Raw genomic sequence first — 22,738 nt, forward strand, 5'->3', positions numbered from 1 at the left:
GCTAGGATTACAGGCGTGAGCCACTGCACCCAGCCCGTGCTGGTGATTTTAATCTTGAAAATGAGCCATGTGGGCAACCTGAGACCAAGCTGGATAACGATGAGCTGAAAGCTATAGTGGAAGCGAATCCATTTCAACCTATGTGTCAATTAGCAGCAAGGTTTGACATTACTATTCAAACAATATTGGACCATTTGAAACAAATTGGCAAGGAAAAGAAGCTGGATAGATGGGTTCTACATGAATTAAACGAACGTCAGAAGAGAAATCGTCTTGAAGCTTGCCTTTCTTTGTTGTCATGACATAAAGGTGAACCATTTCTACACCTTATTGTTATGTGTGATGAAAAATGGATTTTTTTTGACAATCACAAGCATTCAGCACAATTGTTGGATAACGATGAAGTGCCAAAACACAGTCCAAAACTGAATATTCATCAGAAAAAGCTAATGGTGTCTTTTTGGTAGTCCAGTGCTGGTATTATCCACTACAGCTTCATGAAACCTGGTCAGTTGATTACAGCAGATGTCTACTGCAACCAATTGGATGAAATGGTGAGGATACTTATGATTAAACAGCCAAGATTGGTCAGTAGAGACAGGCCAATCCTCTTTTAAGACAGCACTCGACCACATGTGGCAGGAACAATGCTGCTCAAACTGCAGAGGCTGGACTTGGAAACTTTCTGTCATCCACTGTATTCACCAGACCTTGCACTAACCGACTACCACTTCTTCCAGGCTTTGGGCCTCTTCTTGCAAGGGAATATACTCAGTTCTCACTAGCTATGGAAAATGCTTTTTGTGATTTCATCGCCACTTGCTCTCTAGGCTTCTTCGCTGCTGGTGTAAACAAGCTACTGTTAAGATGGCAAAACTGTGTTCATAGTTTAGGCACATACTTTGATTAATTGTATTGCTTCTTGTTTGAGACGTAATAACTGCACTTTTGATTGGAAATCGGACATTTCATATTTAATGACCTAATAGTAAAGATATTTTCTTATTTTTAATATCCATTTCCCCAGGTGACTCTATTACTTGTATTTCTTTCTTAACAGAATTGTAGACATTTGATAAGTAAGTGGCCAAGTACATTCAATAGTCACTTTTGAAATGTTACTGTTTTCTGGACATAAGAGAAAACCAAATGTAATTATTAGTATATTATTAATGTGGTAACTTTCAATTTTAGTTTGAAGTAAAACTGAATCCTAAAATAAATTGAACCAAAATATTTAGAAAAAAATTTTGTTATTGCATCATATCTTTTCCTTATACCTAATTATTATGAAGTAGGAAAAATCTTAAAGAATTTTCAATAAGGCTGGGCACAGTGCTTCACGCCTGTAATCCCAGCACTTTGGGAGGCCAAGCAGGAGGATTGCTTGAGGCCAGGGATTCACAGTTACAGTGAGCTATGATTGTGCCACTATAATCCAGCTTGGGTGAAATAGCGAGACCCTATCTCTACAAAAGATTAAGAAATCAACCAGGCGTGGTGACTCATGCCTGTAGTCCCAGCTACTGGGAAGGCTGAGGAGGGAGGATCGCTTGAGTCAGGAGTTTGAGGTTACGGTAAGCTATGATCATACCACTACGTTCCAGCCTGGGCAAAAGAGTGAGATCCTGTCTCTAAAAACAAAGGTCTGCTGATTGTCTTTAACTTTGTAGTTCTCACAGTATAGGAAAAATATTTTCAAGGTACAAATTTTCCTTTCTTTACATGCTGGTGGCCACTATTTTTTTTTAAGAGAAGAGAAAATATTAATAAAAATGGAGTAGGAAAGAAATTGTTAAGTGTTTTACTGGCTCAAGTAGTTGACCCTCAGTTCTTATTGGATTGACCAACTAGGATCCAAACTTAAGCAGTTTGTCTTTTTTTTTTTTTTTTTTTTTGAGACAGAGTCTCACTCTCTTGGTGTCAGCCTAGCTCACAGCAACCTCGAACTCCTGGGCTCAAGCGATCCTCCTGCCTCAGCCTCCCAGGTAGCTGGGACTACAGGCATGCACCACCATGCCCGGCTAATTTTTTCTATTTTTAGTTGTTTGGCCAATTTCTTTCTATTTTTAGTAGAGACGAGGTCTCACTCTTGCTCAGGCTGGTCTCGAACTCCTGAGTTCAAACGATCCGCCCGCCTCGGCCTCCCAGAGTGCTAGGATTACAGGCGTGAGCCACCGCGCCCGGCCCAGTTTGTCTTTTTTTTATTCCTTTTTTGCATTCTATTTAAGAGTGAGAGGAAAGGTGGAATTTAGTTGTTTGTTGATTTTAATCTTAAAAAGGACTAATGAAAATTTTGGTGTAGTACATTACAAATTCTTTAGGTAAATGAAGAAATAAAAAATAAAATGAAAAAAATTTTGATAAAGAAAGATTGAATCCAAATAAGGTCCACCCTTTGTTTACCATATATAATTTAGGAGTTGCATAGAAAATCCTTCATGGGCTGTAATTTAATCAGAACATATATAATACAATAGTTTTGATACATAGGTTGGTCAATTCTATTTTATTTAAATATACTTGAGGGATTTTTTAAAGTTTTGCAGGGATACATTAGAATTTATGGAAAATAAAACCTAGAGACTATTTACAGCGTATATGTCCTTTTATTTTTATATTAATGCAAGAAAATTTTCAAACAGCAAGATGAAAGTTCGCAGTGAACATCTCTATACCAGCCACCAACAATTTACAGTTACTGCACTTGATTTATCATGTATTTATCTAGCTATCAATTCATCTTAATTTCTTTTTTGGAAGGGCGGAGAGAGAGTCTGGCTCTTGTCGCCTGTGGTAGAATGCAGTCACGTGATCATAGCTTACTGCAACCTCAAGCGATCCTCCTGCCTTAGTCTCAGCCTCTCAAGTAGATAGGACTACAGGATCATGCCTCTATGCACTGCTAATTATTTCTATTTTTATTATTTCTATATTTAGTAGAGACAGGGTCTCACTCTTGCTCAAGCTGGTTTTGCACTCCTGACCTCCAACATCCTCCTACCTCAGTCTCCCAGAGTGCTAGGATTACAGGCATGAGCCATCTTGCCCGACCTAATCCATCTTAATTTCTTGCTGGATTTCAGTGACTTCTTAAACAATGAAACATTAATATTAGTAACTACGATTCTATATTTGTTAATTTTTTTCCTTAAGAGATGAAATTTACATACAGTGATATGCACTAATTTTAAGTATGCCATAGGATCAGTTTAGACAGTCAGTTCATGCCCCTATGTAGCTCAAACCCCCTTCAAGATATAGAATGTTGCTATCACCTCAGAGTTCTCTCATGGCCCTTCCCAGTCTCCTCCCCCTTTTTCCCAGAAGCAGTGACTCTTGTGATAATTTTCTCCCACAGATTGGTTTTGCTTGTTTTAGAACTTTGGGTAGATGGAATCATACAATAAGGGTGTTCGCATCTACTTGTTTAATCTTTACTTGTGTTTCTTTGTTTCTTTTCCTCATGGAATTTAAGAATAGTTCCTTGTCAGATATCCTGGATCATAGTTAATGTGAAAACAACTGTCACTGAAAGAATATAGTGTAGTGTTTCTAGACCTGTAGCTTCTATAAACTATTAGAACATTAATTTATGTTAGCATCCTAATGAAACATCAGATCTTGACATGTCAAGAGAAAAAACTAACGTATGTACTCTTTTCTTAATTCCAGAGGCTTTTTCAAGGGAAAGTAAATAAAGGACTTAATTTTTTTAAGAACACAATAGCTCTTTCTTTCGCTTGCCAAATAGGAGCAGATACATCTTCTTTGGGCCAATTTCCATCTCTCTAAAATAAATTTAATGTCCATAAGAGGCCTAATAGTATGGTTTTATATGATACTGTCTTTGAAGGAACACTAATGAGTTCTCTCACACTCTATCACTCGTTTTGTTTGGCAAGTGCGTGGGAGTGCTGCCCATATTTTTTTAGACTAGGTACATATACTGCCCCAGGTGTCAGTTATTAAGATGAGACGCGATGGGGATCTAGGGTTAAGTCCCAGCTCAAAACTTTGTGTTATTTTATTTTATTTTTTTTTGGAGACAGAGTCTCACTGTGTTGCCCGGGCTAGAGTGCCGTGGAGTCCTACCTCACAGCAACCTCAAACCCCTGGGCTCCAGCGATCCTCTTGGCTCAGCTTCCTGAGTAGCCAGGACCACAGGCATGCGCCACCATGCCCGGCTAATTTTTTTTTTCTATATATTTTTAGTTGTCCAATTAATTTCTTTCTAATTTTAGTAGAGACGGGGTCTCGCTCTTGCTCAGGCTGGTTTCGAACTCCTGAGCTCAAACAATCCACCCACCTCGGCCTCCCAGAGAGCTAGGATTACAGGCGTGAGCCACCACGCCCAGCCTGTGTTATACTTTTGTGTACCCATCAGAAATGGTATGAAGACTACCTGATGTGAACCTAAATAGCAGAGACTCTCTAAAAGAAACAGATATTTATTTGAGAACAACACATTGCAGTGGGAATGTATGTGCCATAATAAACTATGTGTGTATTGAGGGAGGTAAAGGAAAGACAAAGATTTTTAAAGGAAAAATGAAGAGGGTTACATAACTTTTGAAATTATTATCCTCAGCTACACAGATCAATAACAAGGGTGACACCAGTCTGAGGTTGGATAGGCAGTTGCTGAACAGATTTCTCCTTGCAGAATTACTTTTTGTATAAGGTTATGATGGCCTTTGTGCAAGGTTGTGGTTTTGGCAGTCTTTTGTGATAGTTTTTTGTTATTAGGCATACAAGCATGAGACCTGTCTCTTAGCTTTCCCCTGTTCTATTTGTCAAGATTTTCTTTTTTTTTTTCTTTTAAACACAAGTGACTCCATTTTGATTCTGACAACTTTTATATTGGTAAACAACTTTCTTAATATTTGATTACTGTCTTTCATAATTAAAATTCTGGAAAGATTACCTAATAAAGAACATTAAGGAAGAAAATATAATTTCCCTAAGTAATTTCCCTTATTTCCCTAAATAAGGTGGAATTGTTGGGAGTGTTTCTCTTGATTTTCAGTTTGAAAGAATAAGTGGAACTTTGAACAGATGTACTACTTTGTATAATTTAAACCTGATTCCTAGGACTTTGTAATACATGAATGAGTGTGATGTAAGCTTTATTGAAATGCACCAGGCTTGGTGGCTCATACTTGTAATTCCAGTGCTTTGCAGGGCAGAAGCAGGAGGAGCTTGAAGCTGGAAGTTGAAGCCAGGAGATAAGTCTGGGCAGCAGGCGAGACCCCCTCTCTACAAAAAAAGAAAAAAAAAAGCCAGGCATGGTGGCCTGTGGCTGTGGTCCTAGCTTCTAGGAAACTACTAGGGAAGCTGAAGCTGGAGGATTCCTTGAGCTCAGGAATTTGAGGTTCTAGTGAGCTATGATTGTGCCACTGTACTCCAGCCTGGGTGACAGAGTAAGACCCTGTCTCTAAAAACAAGAGTTCATCTATTCTCAAATAATGATGGTAATCGAATTATTCTAACTTATGTTTCTTCTCTAGGGGCATTAGATCCTATAGGATTACTTATTAGGACATTTGTGGTTTTTGTTACTTTTTTTTCTTAAGTACACACTAGACTTTTAAATTTTATTTACAAAAAATTAGAAAATTGAATAAATTTTATTCCCCAAGTTCCGTTCAGAAGTTTGTTTTAAGATTATGACTCATCTGTATTAGCTGTATAAGAGTTTAAGTTCTAAATACTTCATTACCAATAGCTGGCTCAAATACATGGTGACTGTTTTTCTGCTTAGAAGTAAAAAAAATGATGCTCTGCTATTCTGTTTTTTTCTTTAAAGCTAAAAGTAAGGCCCTGCTATTATTCCAATGTCTTTTCCTTTATTTCCTTCACCCTTCACCCTCTGGATTTCTTGAACTGTTATGTCGAAGAATGCCTTTAGCATTGTCACTTTCCAAATGGTTTAAAAAAATACTTTTAAAAAATGGCACACAAAAAGTCCTTATCTTTTAGAAATATATTTTGAAATATTTATGGATAAAAAGATGTGTCTGAGATTTGCTTTAAAATAATTGAGGGTGGCAAGGAAGTGGGTAGGGGTATAGATGAAACAAGATTGGTCAAAAGTAATCATTGTTGAAGGTAGGTAATGGTATAAATGGTTTTATTTCTCTCTACTTTTGAGTATATTTGAAATTTTCCACAATGAGTTAAAAAATGAAAATAGAACCCATATAGAGATTTAAATTGAGCAGTGTGAAATATAAATTCTACTCTAAAAAATGTGTGAGATTGTCCTGTTTTTCACTTTTGAACAAAATAATTTCGCTATATAAAAATTTAAATTTTAAGTAGGTATTCTTGTTATGCCAAGATAAAGGTATATTTACAGGTGAGTGAGCACAGTCTTTTGTTAAAACTGAAAACATGTTCTTTTCTAAAGCTGGTTAAGTTGGATGACTGTACTGACAGTTCTTATTGTTTCAGGTAGTTCAGCAGCCTTCAGGAGGCATTGCAAAACAAGTGACCACACTTTCCCCTTCCTCAGCATTGACCATTCAGAAATCTGGACAAAAGAAGATGCCAGTGAACACTGTAATACCTACCAGTCAGTTTCATACAGGTAGATGCTGGCCTACCCTACCCTATCACATTTGGTTTGGAACATGTGAAGCATTCTTGTGTAATTTTGTTGTTGTTGTTGTATTAAGAGAAATTGGTCTTTTAAAGTTGGCAACTATGAAAGAAGACTGAAAGATGACTACTTATTAGATTCATTGTACATACATTATAGGCGTATATGTTTTGGAATAAAAGAAGAAACTATTAATGGCATTCTGTAATCAGATAAAATAATCTACTAGTAAATGAGAACTTTTTAAACTTATAAAATTTGCTATAGCCTTATTTCTTCTTAAAATATAGTTCTTTCTCTAAGTTCGGACATCAGGCCAGTGCAGTGACTCCTGTCTGTGATTCCAGCACTTTGGGAGGCTAAGGCAAGAGGATCTCTTGAGGCTGGGAGTTTGAAATTAGCCTGGGCAACATAGTGCGACCTCATCACTACAAAAAGTAAAAAAAAAAAAAATTAGTTGTGCATGATGGTGCCTGCCTGTGACTTGGGAAGCTGAGGCAGGAGGATCGCTTGAGCCCAGGAATTTGAGGCTGCAGTGAGCTATGATTGTGCCACTGCACTCCAGCCTAGGGGATAGAGTGAGACACTGTCTCCTTAAAATAAAAAATAAATAAAAAAATCAGTCTTACACGTGTAAGGTAGAGTTTTATGTGTTTTTAAAATATACAGATACAGATAACATGTTTCAGTAACCTTTTGTTCATAATTTTGTAATGCTGCTAATTCTATAGACAATTTGAAACCATGTAAAAAGAAATGGAATGATATTTATTTCATAAGATCATTTCCTATACAGGGAATAAATTCATTGTCTTGTTTGAATTTAAACATAGTTCTAGGGCAACTTGAAATTTTCTTTGATTATTCTGTATAGATTAAAAACTGTTGTCCTGAATTTTTCTTAATGTGGCATGATTGCTTTTTTATATTCTACTTTTTTCTTTCTTGTTTTGTTTTTATAGCTTCCATTGTAAAACAAATTACTCTGCCTGGAAATAAAATTCTGTCGCTCCAAGCATCTCCTATTCAGAAAAATAAAATAAAGGAGAATGGAACAACATGCTTCAGGTAAAGAAAATAGTTAAACATGGTTTAAGGAAGTAATATTTAAAAAAAAAAAGATGACAGAATAATACCTTAATAAAATAGATTTATTGATACCTTTTTAGCAAGCTAACAGCACTTTATTGAGTATAATTTATAAATAGTAAAGTACACAGAAGTGTATAGCTCAATGAATTTTGTCAGATATACATACCTGTGTAATCATAATCCAGATCGAGATAATGAACATATCCGTCACCTTTGTGTACCTTTCAAATTAATTTCCCCTATCTTCTGAGTCCGGCAGCCACTCAGCCACTGTTTTTATGTCCATCACCGTAGATCATTTTTGTCTATTCTTGAACTTCATGTAAATGGAATATTACATTATTATGTACTCTTTTGCATCTGACTGTTTTTACTCAGCGTGTTTTTGAGATCATCCATGTCATTTTGAATATTAGAAGATTGTTCTTTTATGTTGCTGAGAAGTGTTTCATTTTATAAAATTAAATTTATCCTTTTTGTTGTTGGTGGACATTTGGTTGGTTTCCAGTTTTTAGCAATCATATATAAAACTTCTATAAACATTCTCATATGGAATTTTGTATGAATGTAAGTTTTCATTTTTTTGTAGTAAATATCTAGGGGTATGATTGCTGAGTCATTTGATAAGTGTGTGTTTAACTGTTTGTCCTGCTAAACTGTTCAACAAAGTGGCTGTGTAACATTTTGCATTCCCACCAGTAATGATGAGAATTCCAGTTGCTCTCCAACTTTGTCAGCACTTGGTACTCTGAGTTCTTTTAATTTTTTACCATTCTAATAGGTGTGTAGTGGTTATTATCACTGTGGTTTTAATTTGCATTTTCCTAACGACTAAAGATGTTGATTATCTATTCTTGTGCCCACTTGTTATCCTCATAAATCTTTTGCCCATTTTTGTTTATTGCCTATTTTTGTTTTCTTATGGGTTAGTTTTCTTTAAGAGTTTTTTAAAAATATTTAAGATCAAGTCCTTTTCCAGATAAATGATTTGGAAATGTTTTCTTTGTGGCATGATTTTTTTCATTCTCTTAACAGTGTCTTTCACAGAGCAAAAGTTTTAAATTTTTTGTTGATTTTCAATGCATTAATTTTTTTCTCTTATAGATTGTTCTTTTCACATCTAAGAGATGTTTGTGTAACCCAGGGTTACAAAGATTTTCTCCTATGCTTTGTTCTAGAATGTTTACAGTTTAAGGTTTGTCTTTTTTGTTTTATTGCTATCCTTGAATTCCCACCTATTGTCTGTCTATATAAAAACCATCGTGTTCACATTCTATACTTTCCCCAATTTAATTGCATAATTTCTTGTTCACGACATATACCATTGGTACCTCAGTCTTCCTTCCTCATCCCTTCCTGTATTTGTTGTAAGTCTACTTTTATATGCATTTATAAAAATGCTTACCTTCTGTCCTTTTTCTCAAGTGTTCTCGATCATCTCTTGATTGGATGAAGTTCATCCACTAGTAGGTTCCTCAGGAAAGGTTCATAGGTGTAGAATTCCCTAAGTTCTTGTGTGGTAAAACTGTTTTTCAGTGTCCTTGATTCTTTTTTTTTTTTTTTTTTGAGACAGAGTCTCACTGTGTTGCCCTGGCTAGAGTGAGTGCCGTGGCGTCAGCCTAGCTCACAGCAACCTCACATTCCTGGGCTCAAGCAATCCTCCTGCCTCAGCCTCTTGAGTAGCTGGGACTACAGACATGCGTCACCATTCCCGGCTAATTTTTTCTATATATATATTTTTAGTTGTCCAGATAATTTCTTTCTATTTTTAATAGAGACGGGGTCTCGCTCTTGCTCAGGCTGGTCTCGAACTCCTGACCTCAAGCGATGGTCCCGCCTCGGCCTCCCAGAGTGCTAGGATTACAGGCGTGAGCCACCGTGCCCGGCCGAGTGTCCTTGATTCTTAAAGGGCAGTTTGACTGGATATGAAATTAACACTTTTTATATTGCATTTTTTAAAAATGCTGTTCCATTATTGTCTTGATTTGTATGTTGTTATTATTCAATCTTTTTGTCTGAAGGCCTTGGGGATTTTTCTTTATTTTTGAGATCTCATAGTTTTTTTTTGTGTGTGTGACAGAATCTCACTCTGTTGCTTGGGCTAGAGTGCCGTGGCGTCAGCCTAGCTCACAGCAACCTCAAACTCCTGGGCTCAAGCAATCCTTCTGCCTCAGCGTCCAGAGTAGCTGGGACTACAGGCATGCGCCACCATGCCCGGCTAATTTTTCCTCTATAGTTGTCCAGCTAATTTCTTTCTATTTTTAGTAGAGACGGGGTCTCTCTCTTGCTCAGGCTGGTCTCAAACTCCTGAGCTTGAACGATCCACCCACCTCAGCTTCCCAGAGTGCTAGGATTACAGGCGTGAGCCACCGCGCCTGGCCTAAAATCTCATAGTTTTGTACTAGGATATGTTGTGAAGGTAATTAGTCTAGCTTAATTTTCCTAGGTTCCATTTGCCCTTTCAGTATGTAGGTTCAGGTCTTTTGTAATTTCTGGAAAGTTTTCTTGGATTATAGTTTTAAATATTCTAGTCCATTGTGTTTTTTTTTCTTCAGAGATTGCAGTAGTATGGATTTTATCGCTTTTGCCTCTATCTCATTTTTGTTACTGTGTCTCTAACCCTTTTTTACTTTTTTAAATTTGTTATTGACTTTATTTAATTTTATTTTTTATTTCAAAATATTAATTAAGGGGGTACAAGTGTTTTTGTTACATGGGTATCTTGTATAATGCTTAAGTCAGGGTGTTTGGTGTGCCCATCACCAGAAAAGTGCTCCTTGAACCCAATAGGTAAGTTTTTATTCCATACCCACCACCTACCCTCTCCTCTTGGTTTCTCATGTTGTTTATATTACTTTGTGGCCATATTTACCTATTAGCTCTCACTTATTAGTGAGAATATATGGTGTTTGGTTTTTCATTCCTGAGATAACTCACTATAGTGGTCTACAATAAAGCACCCCTAAGGGAGGAGTTCCTAGCCTTAAATGCCTACATCCAAAAGACAGAAAGATCACAAATTAACAACATAATGTCACATTTCAAGCAACTAGAAAAGAACAAACCAAACCCAAAGCCAGCAGAGGAAGAGAAATAACAAAACTCAGAGCAGAACTAAATGAAGTGGAAACCAGCAAAACAATACAAAGGATCAATGAAACAAAAAGTTGGTTCTTTGAAAAGATAAACAAAATCGATAGACCACTGGTCAGATTAACCAGAAATAGAAGAGAAAGAACTCAAATAATAAAGATTTGTTGTTTTGTATTTTTATTTATAGTTTGAAGTTTGAGTATTCTTTGTCTTCAAGTTATGCTGAGGCTGTAGTTATTGTTCTGTATTGTTTTGGGAGGAAATATTTAAAGATCATGTTCTAGACAGTTATCATTGTCTTCCAATTCATTGAGTTTTGACAAAAAGCTAAATCTGTATATCAAGTACCAGCATCAAGATACCTATAATATTTTCAACACCCTATAAGGTTCCTTTGTGCCCCTACCCAACCAGACCCCACATTACATCCTAGGCCCCAGACAACCACTGATCTGCTTCCTATGATTGTAGATTAGATTTATCTTTCCTAGGATTTTGCCTAAGTGATGTGGAAGTCAAAATAAAAATGTAGAGATGAATCTCTAATGTTTTATTTGGGAAGAAATAACCACAGTTCAGGGCTTAAATGCATAGCAGATGGTAGTTGGTATGTCTGAAAAAACAAAGTTGAAGTTTTTATAAAAAAGAGAAATGTTACATACTGCTCTTTGAGAAAAGTTCATTGGCACTAGTGAGGTTCTGGGGAGCTGGCTAGCTCTGCTTGGTGAGTGTGGAGGTGGGCAAAATTAGTCCTAGGTTTGCAGCAAGTTATCTTAGCAGTTACAGATAAAACTGGTCTCAGGTTACAGCAGGCAATTTCAGCAGCTGGACTTACAGAGAATTACATTTCTAGAGCAATGTTATGTTTCTAGAGTGCTTTTTACACCCTTCTCAACTCTGTCTTAGTTGGGTTTGACAAGAATGACTCCATTAGAATCATCAATTTTCATACATCATGTGATTTGTGTTCTTCTGTCTGGCTTCTTTTGCTAGGACAAAGTATTTGATAGACATCCAATGTTGTTGCATGTAGCAGTAATCTCACTTTATAGTTTTCCATGATATGGATATATTGCTTTTGTTTGCACTGAATTGTTTATTTGTTGGTGGACATTTGGGTTGTTTCCACTTTTGGGCAATTATAAATTAACTCCTAGGAATACTTGTAGTCCAAGTCTTTGTATGGACATAGATTTTCCCATTACTTCTGTAAATATGTAAGAGTAGAATTGCTGAGTCATATGGTAAGTATATAAGTATATGTTTAACTCTGTAAGAAATTGCCAAACTGTTTTCCTAAGTGGTTATACTATTTTACATTCCCACCAGCAAAGTATAAGATTTTGTTCCATTTGCTCACATGCTTGTTAAAAATTGATACTGCGGGTTTTTTTGCTGTTTTCTTCTTTTTGGTTTTTTTGAATTTTAGCCATTCTGGTTGCTATATAGTCGTAGCTCATTGCAGCTTTAATTTGCTTTTCCCTAGTAACTAATGATGCTGAGTATATTTTCATGTCCTTATTAGCCATTTGTGTAACATCTTTTGTGAAATGTCTTCAAAAATTTTGTCCGTTCTTAAATCAAGTGTTTTTTTTATGAGCCTTTTCTGCATCTATTTAAGGTGATCATTGATTTTTCTTGTTATTCTAGCATTGTGAATTACATTGCTTTTTAAGTTTTGGGTTTTTGTTTTTTTTGGAGACAAGGTCTCGCTCTATTGCCCAGGCTAGGGTGCAGTGGCGTCATCATAGTTCACCTCAAACTCCTAGGCTTAAGTGATCCTCCTGCTTCAGCCTCCTGAGTAGCTGGGACTACAGACGTGTGCCACCATGCCCAGCTAATTTTTTCTGTTTTTATTAGAGACAGGTCTCACTCTTGCTCAGACTGGTCTTGAACTCCTAACCTCAAGTGATCCTCCTGTGTCAGCCTCCCAGAGTGTTAGGATTATAGGAATGAGCCACCACACCCAGCCTTATTATTTCTAATAATTTTCAAATTATTTTAAGTTATGTATATAGATGGCATCAAGACTGAGATGAGAATTACAGGTTGTTTTTTTTTCTTTTTTGCTTTCAGCACTTCAAAGATGTCATTCTGTTATTTTCTGGTATTTTTATGTGTTCACAGTAAGGTAAACATGTAAGGAAGTCACCTTGAGTTAAACTACTGAAAAACAGTAATATATTTGCAATTCCAGTGACTTTAAGAATTGGATGTGATCAAATATTGAATATTAAAAACCATTATAAAATGTTTAAAAATAAAATATGGGATCACAAAAATGAGCAAGATACAATTATTTATAAAAAATGAATACAGAAATTTGACAAAGAACCAAAGAGAACTTTTGGAAGTGAAAAATGTAGTTATTGAATTTAAAACTTTGTTGGATAGGTAAATCAGGTTAAACGTGAGGGCTTAAATTGAGTTTACTTTATTCCATAGAGGATCTGTGCTTGTTTCTGGTAGGAGCCAGGGGTGACTGTTGACTTGGAGGCCCTTCAGTCCTGTTCTAGGGAACCTGAGTTACCAAGGAGCCTCCGATACAGTAACAGAGACCCTAGCACTAGTGCTAGCCACAGGCATTTGCCCCTGGGGCAGTTCTTCCTTTAGAATGTGCTCATTGCTTACTTTATTGACACCTTTTTTGAAGGAATCTGTGAACCCAGTAATGGAATGAAAATGGCTTATGCTGGTCCAGTTATAGTGCTGTGTAAAATTGCTCCTTAGTAAATGTAGTCCGTTTACTGCCTGAGGCAAAAATGTCACCATTCATATTTTCTTTGGGAAATTTCTGGCTTATTACTTTTGCTCATTTATCTGTTAAGTGCTTTATTGCTTTCGAGACTCATGTGTATATACTGGAGAATAATTCTTCATTGTATATGTTGTAAATATTTTTCTCTGTATCTTTTTACAAGTTTAACTTGTACCTTTGTTTTTAGTGTCTTATATATGGAAATTTTAAATCACAAAGTTTAGCAGTCTCTTCTTTATGGCTTTTGAATTCTAATATATCCTTCTGCAGTGTGAGCCCATAATGATGGGCTTCTATAATTTCTCTTAACATATCTATACACACTTATTTCATGTATGCACTTTACATCTTCAGTAGTTCTTGATTTTATCTTTGTAAATGTCTGAAGCAGAGATTAACTTCTTTTCAAATGGATTGTCTCAACAATAGTTACTGAAGACCTCCTCATCTTCACCTTTCCTATTTGAAATGCCATCTTTATCTTATAGTAAATTCCCATTTATACAAAGGTACATTCCATGTTAGTGACATGTTTTTGTTTTATTTTGATGTTAATATTTGGTGGTTTTGATTGTTATAATGTCATTATTTATCTTTATATCTGATAGTGTAAATCCTTTCTCCGTATTCCTTTTTATCAAAGGTATCTTGATTTTACTTACTATTTTTCTTTCTTTCTTTCCTTTTTTTTTTTTAAGACACAGTCTTGCTCTGTTGCCCAGGCTAGAGTACAGTGTATCATAGCTCACAGTAACCTCTAGCTCCTGGGCTCAAGTGATCCTCCTGCCTCAGCCTCCCTAGTAGCTGGAACTACAGGCAGTGACACCTTGCCTGGCTAATCTTTCTATTTTTAGTAGAGATGAGTCTCACTCTTGCTCAGGCTAGTCTCTAACTCCTGAGCTCCAGCAATCTGCCAGCCTGGCTTCCCCAAATGCTAGGATTATAGGCGTGAGCCACTATGCCTGACACTAGTTATTTTTCTCTTGTGTATGAATTTTACAATCAGCATGGCAGTTCCATGAAAATTTCATATTGAGATTATGTGATTAGGTTAATTTGAGGGAAGAATTGCCTTTTTTACAATATGAAAGATTCCTGTCTGAAACCATGGTTATATTTGTTAGAATTTGGTAAGGTTCTGGTTATCAGAAAAACTGGAAAATAGTTGCATGAATACATGGATTCTCATGTTCAGGAAAACTGAAAGTAGTCCGTCCATTGCAGGTGTCATGTTCTTTTAGTGTTAGAGACCCATGCTCCTTGTTTGCTTTCTTTCTGTTCTTCAAGCACACTAGTCACATAACTATTGTACAGTTTTAGATGTGGTATATGCTACACTCCCTGTCCCACCAGTCTTCATATGACATGGTCCTTCACATTTCAGAGTTACCTCCTTAGATTTTGCCTGGCCAGCCGATATAAAGCAACTTTCACAGTCAAATCTGCTGTCTTAAGGCACTTACCTAACATTTTGTTCATGTATTTGTTTACCCTTCTATGTATTTCCTACTCCTTTTTATTTCTTTGAGAGTTTAAAATAACTATTACTTACTATTATATGTATATCTAGTGTTTAGAACAATGCATGGTTCATAATAGACATTCAAATATTGAAATAATGAATTTTGAAAAAGGGAACAGGAGTATTTATAATCTTAGCTATTTCTTAGATATCTTAGTTTTACAAAAAAGATAATCCTTTTCATATTTGTACAAAACTTTTTAATAACTCAAATCCTATGTGGTTTTGTGCATATCTTTTCATAGCGATATCTTTTTTTTTATTTGTTTGCTTTCCTGGATACTTATTATCATTATCACTTCAGTTATTGTTAAAATGAAAAATAGACCCTTGATGTTGGCTCTTTTGTTAAAAAAGAGTAAATAGTAGTATATGGCATTAGATCTTGTCTTGACTAAACTGGATGAGGTTTAATAACATAGAAAGATACCTGCCTCATTTTTCAAAACTATCTAGTTAATTTAAAAGTTTTTTGGTTCATTTATGACTTTTTCCACTAAGAAAATCGTATCTTCTATTCTGCTTGTGACCGTAGTTTGGATGAACATGGGAAGCTGTATAGTGCTTAAACACCAGAGGGTGCTAGAGATTCATGTTATATGGGTCATACTTTAGAATCAGAAGTGACAAATATAACAGCACCTTTGCCTCTTTGTATAGTTACTCCTATTTAAACTGGGTATTTGGTGATAATAAGGAATTAATATTGATATTTTGATGTGAGAATGATACGTTTTTTTTTAAGAGTCCTTACATTTTACAGATACATATTAAAAATAAAATATTTGTAGATGAATAATACATATATATTTTTCCTGGTAGTGAAGATATTTTAATAGCTAGAAGTTCAGTTTAACTTTATCAAATGTAAATTTAGGTAACTTTTCATTATATGTAACTCATTGTTTCATGTATTAAGAGTTTAGTTGAGCCAGGCACCATGGCTCATGCCTGCAATCCTAACACTTTGGCAGGCTGAGATGGGAGGATCACTTGAGGCCAGGAATTTGAGAGCAGCCTGAGCAAGAGCAAGACCCCATCTCTACTAAAAATAGAAAAAATTAGCTGGGTATCATGGAGTTTGAGGTTGTGGTGAACTGTGATGACATCACTGTACTCTAGCCTGGGCAACAGAGTGAGACCCTGTCTCAACAACAACAACAATAACAAAGCCTATTTGTCCTTGTCTGAACAAGTGTGACAATAATATACTGGCTACATAATGTAGGATGTGATAGTTACTCCAGAGCAGGGATTTAAAAAAGAGGAAGTCTCTGGTGAGAAAATATCCTCTCATCTTGGAATGACAAAGGAGACAGGAAAGATGCCTCCATGTAAACTGTGTCCAGATTAGAACATAGGGTTAAAATTTAACAAAACGGCCTTAATAGAAATTAGGTTCTTGAACATTCCACACAGGGGAATTATATGAACGAAGACTTGGAGATGAGATTGTGAAGCCTTTCAAAGTTTTTAGGCACATCTTGTCATAGTAAAATGATGTTCAGGAAGAACTATCTTTGTATTTATGTGCAGAATATAGGACATATCTTACCTGTCATGGGCACCCTCAAGAAGGATCAAGGCCAAGAGACAATGATAATGCCGTGGTGTGATTCATGCTAAAAATTTCTTAATAGGATTAATACTCTAATTGAGAATATATAAATAAAGGAAGCACTGGAAGGTATTTTTAGAAGCATATTGTAAGTAAATATTTGCTAGTACAGTACAGGTCAGCAGTTTCAGAGTTGTTAAAATTTCGGATTCTGGGACCCATCTAGAATGAAATCTGTGGAGACTGGATATGACAGGAATCTATATTTTACAAACCCTTATTGTATTTCTGATGTTCACTGGAGATTTAGGAACTGTATGTATAGACTAGCATGGACAGATAGTTTCATGAAAATGAATGAAGTGAGCCTTTCACTTTAGGGGGAAAATCTTGACAGCTTTTTTTTTTAAACCAATGGCAAAGTTTTAGCTTACAAGCAGAGATTAACATTTTGGAAAACTTCTATCTACTGCTGTGAGTTTGACAGCTTCCCAGTACTTAGGTTTTCTGATCTGATTGGTGGAGATATTAACACATGATTTTTGGATTATGTATGAGTCTAAATTTGGAAGATCTATATAACTCAGTGAACCAATATTTTTACATTACCAATGCATGATGTTATAAAACCATGCATGGGTAAAAGATCCATTCAAACTGCAGGAGGATCAGTGGATTTTAAAGAGATGTGCAAAATGAGAAGACAGTGCTACTGTTCTGACTATTTATTAATTTTCATAAAAGTATGTTGTTGATGTTAACATATAATAGATAATTATACTTCCTACATCATTCCCCAAAACACTAAAATTTGAGAAGTACTGCAGTATGCTATACTACATTTAAGAAGAAAGGAAATTTCCCATGAGAAAAATAACTTCAAAAAACATATAGAAGGAGGAATAAACAGGGCATTATGTGAGTTTACAGACATGCTACAGTAGAAAGGCCATGCCTGAGAGAGCTGAAAAAAAAAATGTTAAAGGCAAACATATTTTACTAGGGATTTAATAATCTAAGGAAAGTAATCAGTCTTCCTAAAATTAAATTTTTTTGTTTATATTTTTAAAACAAATTATTTATTTGACTAGCTAATGTGTACATTTTACATAAAACTTAAAAGGTACAAGAGGGAAAAATAAGACTTTCCCTCACTTCTTTATCCTTCTGCTACCTAGGTTCCCAGCCTCAAGCCAACTGCTATTACCAATTTGTTGTGTATTTTTCCTAGATACAGCTAGAGAGTCTTTTTTTTTTCCTTTGGTACAGAGTATTTTATTGATGGTACATGACAAGAAAAGACTTCCTAGACACAATCTTTTCAACACAGATGGTAATATACCATAGATACAGAATTTTTTTTTTTTTTTAAGAGACAGAATCTCTGTGTTGCCCAGGCTGGAGTGCAGTGATGGCAATCATATAGCTCACTGCAACTTGGAACTCCTGGGCTCAAGCGATCCTCCTGCCTCAGCCTCTTGTGTAGCTGGGACTATAGGTGTGAGCCACCACACCTGGCTAATTTTTTAATTTCCTTGCCTTCTCCTTCCCCTTTCCCTTTTCCTTCCCCATCCCCTTTCTGCTCCCCCTCCCCTTATTCCTTTCCTTCCTCCTCTCCATTCCCCCTCCCCTCCCCTCTCCTCTCCTTTTCTTTCCTTTCTTTAGAGATGAGGTTTCTCTATGTTGACCAGGCTGGTCTCCTGATCTCAAGAAATCTTTCTGCCTTGGCCTCCCAAAGTGCTGGAATTACAGGCATGAGCCACCATGGCCGGCCATGTTTTACATTTTGGTTTTTACAACTTAATAGTAGTAAATCTTGGAGATTATCCCATATCAGCATGTATTCATTGTGATTTGATATTTTTAACAAAGTTCCATAACACATTAACTGCCATAAGAGTTGTATTTAACTCATGCTAGTTTTGAGCCTGGGGCCTGGTGAAGCGTATGTAACACACATACTTCTTTACCTTATTCACCATATCTGTGGGGTACAGAACACCATAAAAAATAACAAATTTTTTATTAGGAAGGATCGTTTTCAAAGTTTTTATTTTATTTTTGTAATAAAACACCGTGGCCCCAAGGAAAATTTTTTTTTCTAATGTGGCAGGCAATGTGATAATACAGTTTAGGTTGTTTTCCATTGTTTTGTACCAGGAAAACAAAGCTGCAGTGACTGTCATTTCACATAATTTTTAGGAAGAGTGATTTCTTCATTTTAAATTGCCAGATAATGCCAAATAGCCCTTCATGAAAGTTGTATTAACAGATTATACTCACAGCAACAAAGCTTAAGATAGCATATTTCCATGTGTTCTGGTGAAGTTTAAAAAAATGGTTGCCAATCTAACAGGTGAAAGATTATATCTTAATATTTCTGTTATGAATTGCGTAGAACATCTGGGTCTTTTTTTTTCCTGTTAACTGAAGATTCATATGCTTTGTTCATTTTTTTCATTGGATCGTTAATCTTTTCCTTATTTATAGGAGCTCTTTATATATTAAGGTATTTCCTTTTTCTATGTTATGAATTCGTTTAATCTTCAGTCTAAAGGTAGGGACTATTATTGTCCCAATTTTACTGAAAATGCAGTTTTAGAGTGGTTAATTGCTTTATTTCACATAGATAATAAGTGGTAGAGTCGGGATTCGAAGATAGGCAGTTTGATTCAGAAGTTTCATTTTTACCCATTGTTCTGCTTTTCAATATGTTGTAATAGATAAACAGCTGTTCTTAGTGCATAGAAATGTTTAAAATATTTAAATATGATTTACATACTACTCTGTTGGGCATGATAGGTGAAGATTATTAATATGATCAATAAAATTAGTCTAGCTGGAGTTTAAGGCAAACACATTGACTATTAAAAAAGAAGACTGTAAGACCTACCATAACGGAAACAAACATATATTCTCAGAAATTCAAAAGACGTAGCAATTGGATAAATGATTTAAAAATAGCCTTGAATGTCAGGTTGAGTTCAGAGACACATGAAAGGTTTTTGAACAGGAGAATGTGATTCACTTTACTTTAGAAGAATTAGTCTAGTGCTGTTGCAGGCGTTGAGGGTAGAAGATATTTAAGAAGGCAGGCATGAGCAATGGTCAACTTTATCAAAAGCTAAAGAATTAGATCAATTTCAGAAGCCAGAATGCAAGGCATTTCTGATAAATGAGTGATATTTTTTGTAAATTTTGGCATAGTCCTCTACTACACCCCATAGAATCTTTGAGTTGAAAGGCTTTGTATTGAGGCAGTCTTCAGTTTGTTTTTCTGAGTATCTTTTAAAACAAAACAGATTGCCTTTCACAGCACCTTCATCAGAAGACACTACATCAGACCAGAAAACTTAAAAGAATTAGTTCAGTGATTCTTGCTTTCATCTCCTTTAAAATTAAAACCAAACCATAATCACAAATATCCCTCAATATCAAAGCCTTTGTTACTTTCCTGACCTATCTTACCCTTACTGATAATGCTGCTAAAACACTGTGTCGTCTTTTCTTTCCTTCAGTTAAGTTCCTTTCTTAGAGGAAGTTTTAAATGGTGTGGGTGCTCTTTATTGTGGTACCTTTTCCTCTTCCCTCAATAGGATTCTCCTCTACTCCTGCTGCCATCTGTTACCACGGTAACTGGCAGCTGTACTAGAGGGAGCTGTATTCAGCTTGGGGCCAGATAGAAGGAGGGATGGCAGGCAAGAACCAATCTTAGTGGGCATTTAGTTCTCTGCTTATTTTTAGGGAAAGGCTGCACGATTCTATTAAAAGACACGGGACTGTCCCCTCATTGACCGGATTCTGTTTGATTCTAGTACTATGCTAGGTACTGATGGTAAGTTAGCCTGGTACTGGTTTCTGCAGCCTGTGTGTGAGATGTTAACAGGGGCTATATAGGAACCCTGCAACTGAAGCAAGGTGCAGTTTACAGGGGCATGTGTACCTGGCACACATCTGAGATTATAGGCACTCAGTGTTGTATGTATGTTGTATAAAGGCCATGCGGCATTACCTTTAATAACTCCAGTTTTATTTTAAGGGAAGGATGAAGTTATTTGTTTGAATGTCATTTTTTCTATCTCATCTTTAGTTTTCTTTCCCTAAATGTTTATGTTATTTTTGGTGTCACTAATCATTTTGATTAGGTAATCCATGTATACAGTATAACATTCAAAAGTTAGAAAGGAGTATACTAAGGTATAAATTAAGTCTTCTTCCTATCCCTGCTTTCCTATTTCCCTCTCCAGAGGACAATTTCTCATGTATCTTTCTGAAGTTAGAGTATGCCCACATAAGCTTGTATGTACTCAAGGTGCAGTCTCTTCGTTTTCAGTCAGTCCAAAGAGAGCTGCCTCATTCTTTTAAGTGGCTGAGAGGGACCTTAGAAAGCATGTGAGTTATTCATTTTTTTTGGAGAAGTAAACTGAGTCCCAAAGATGTTAAGTAACTGGTTAGGTTCTGTTTTGTAGTGAACTGACTTTTCACTGATGTTTACTTGGTCTTTTAAAAATAATATTTACTCAGGCCCTTAAAAATATTTTTTGTTCATATTTTGGTCCATCTTTAGGCTTGTGATTTCTACCATTCTTACATTTTAGATGTTTAAATGTTTAATATTTAAATCTAGATGTACTAACTTATTTACATGTGGGGCAAGGTGATTCTCAGAGCCATTCTTAGCATCCCATATCTCTGACAATACCTTTGTGACATTTGATAAGATGGAGTCCAACCATTTTCTTTATACTGCATGTTTCATTTTGTGGTTTGAGAGATTACTTTTTTTTCCCCCCTGAAACAGGGTCTTGCTTTGTCACCGTAGCTAGAGTACAGTGGCGTTATCTTAGCTCACTGCAACCTCAAACTCCTAGGCTTAAGCAGTCGTCCTGCCTCAGCCTCCTGGGTAGCTGGGACTACAGGCCCGAGCCACCATACCCTGCTAAGTTTTCTATTGTTTGTAGAGACAGGGTCTGCTCTTGCTCAGGCTGGTCTTGAACTCCTGATCTCAAGTGATCCTTCTGCTTGGTCTCCCGGAGTGCTAGGATTTCAGGTGGGAGCCACTGTGCCGGCCTGAGATTACTTTTTTCTTTTCTCTATTACAGAGACATACTTTTTTTTTTTTTTTAATGGTGCAAAGATACATATTTAGGATTAGCCAACTGGAGTTGACCCCACTTTTGTTGGCAACATCCAAAGCATTGTAATCGAGAGCTAGTCGAACATATGCCGCCTTCTCTCCACCAGGCCTGATCAGGGTGTTGACCTTGGCCACATCAATGTCATAGTGCTTCTTCACAGCCTATTTGTTCTGGTGCTTGTTGGCTTTGACATCTGCAATGAACACAAGTGTGTTGTCTTCCATCTTCTTTGTGGCAGACTCAGTGGTCGGGGGAAGTTGATGAAGGCTTAGTGGTCAAGCTTGTTTCTCCTGGGGGTGCTCTTTTAAGGATATTTGGGCTGCCTCCGGAGTCGCAGTGTCTTCGGCCTCCGGAAGTTGTGTGATGTATGGATCTTCTTTTCTGTGTGTGGCCGTGGATGCCTTAAGCACTACCGTCTTGGCCTTCAAAGCCTTTGCTTTGGCTTTGGCTTGGCAGGGGCAGGAGCCTCCTCCTGCGCCTTCCGCGCCATCTTGTGAAAAGGCAACATACCTTTTAATGTTGAGCTTTTATTATTCTGTTCATGTGATAAGACCATTGTGCTTTTCTCTTTGCGTTCAATTGCTACATCTAGCACTTTCTTTCATTTAGCTTGCATCTCTTACATATGTTCGAGTGTGGGCTCTTTCCCCCTCACCCTTAATGTATTGTTTTTAAAAGTTGAGCACTAGAGGCCTGAATTTCTTGAGCGTTTGACAATTATAATTTATTTTCCTTTCCTCTACACTAATGCATTACCACAGGGAGGTTTGTAATTTAAATATATTGACATGAGACCACATGATATACCATTTGGCCCATGCAATAAAGAGAAACAACATCTTTTTTTTTTTTTTTTTTTTTTTTGAGACAGAGTCTTGCTCTGTTGCCCGGGCTAGAGTGCCGTGGCGGAGAAACAACATCTTTTTCATATAATCCTGTTTGTGTAAATTATGTTTTGCATTGTTGTATCAAT

At 36.3% G+C, this 22,738-nt stretch overlaps 1 protein-coding gene across 1 annotated transcript in view; it reads left to right on the forward strand.

Annotated features, from left to right (window-relative positions):
- The window catches only part of TAF4B (TAF4b RNA polymerase II, TATA box binding protein (TBP)-associated factor, 105kDa), a 141,793-nt gene that overhangs the window by 38,638 nt on the left and 80,417 nt on the right, over positions 1-22,738 (forward strand). The window contains exons 9-10 of the mRNA XM_012641754.1: positions 6,457-6,592; positions 7,567-7,672. Of these exons, the coding sequence (XP_012497208.1) occupies positions 6,457-6,592; positions 7,567-7,672 (242 nt within the window). The remainder of the gene's footprint in view (positions 1-6,456; positions 6,593-7,566; positions 7,673-22,738) is intronic.

The sequence above is a fragment of the Propithecus coquereli genome, unplaced genomic scaffold, assembly GCF_000956105.1.
Source record: "Propithecus coquereli isolate 6110/MARCELLA unplaced genomic scaffold, Pcoq_1.0 Scaffold17, whole genome shotgun sequence".
Lineage (NCBI taxonomy): Eukaryota > Metazoa > Chordata > Mammalia > Primates > Indriidae > Propithecus > Propithecus coquereli.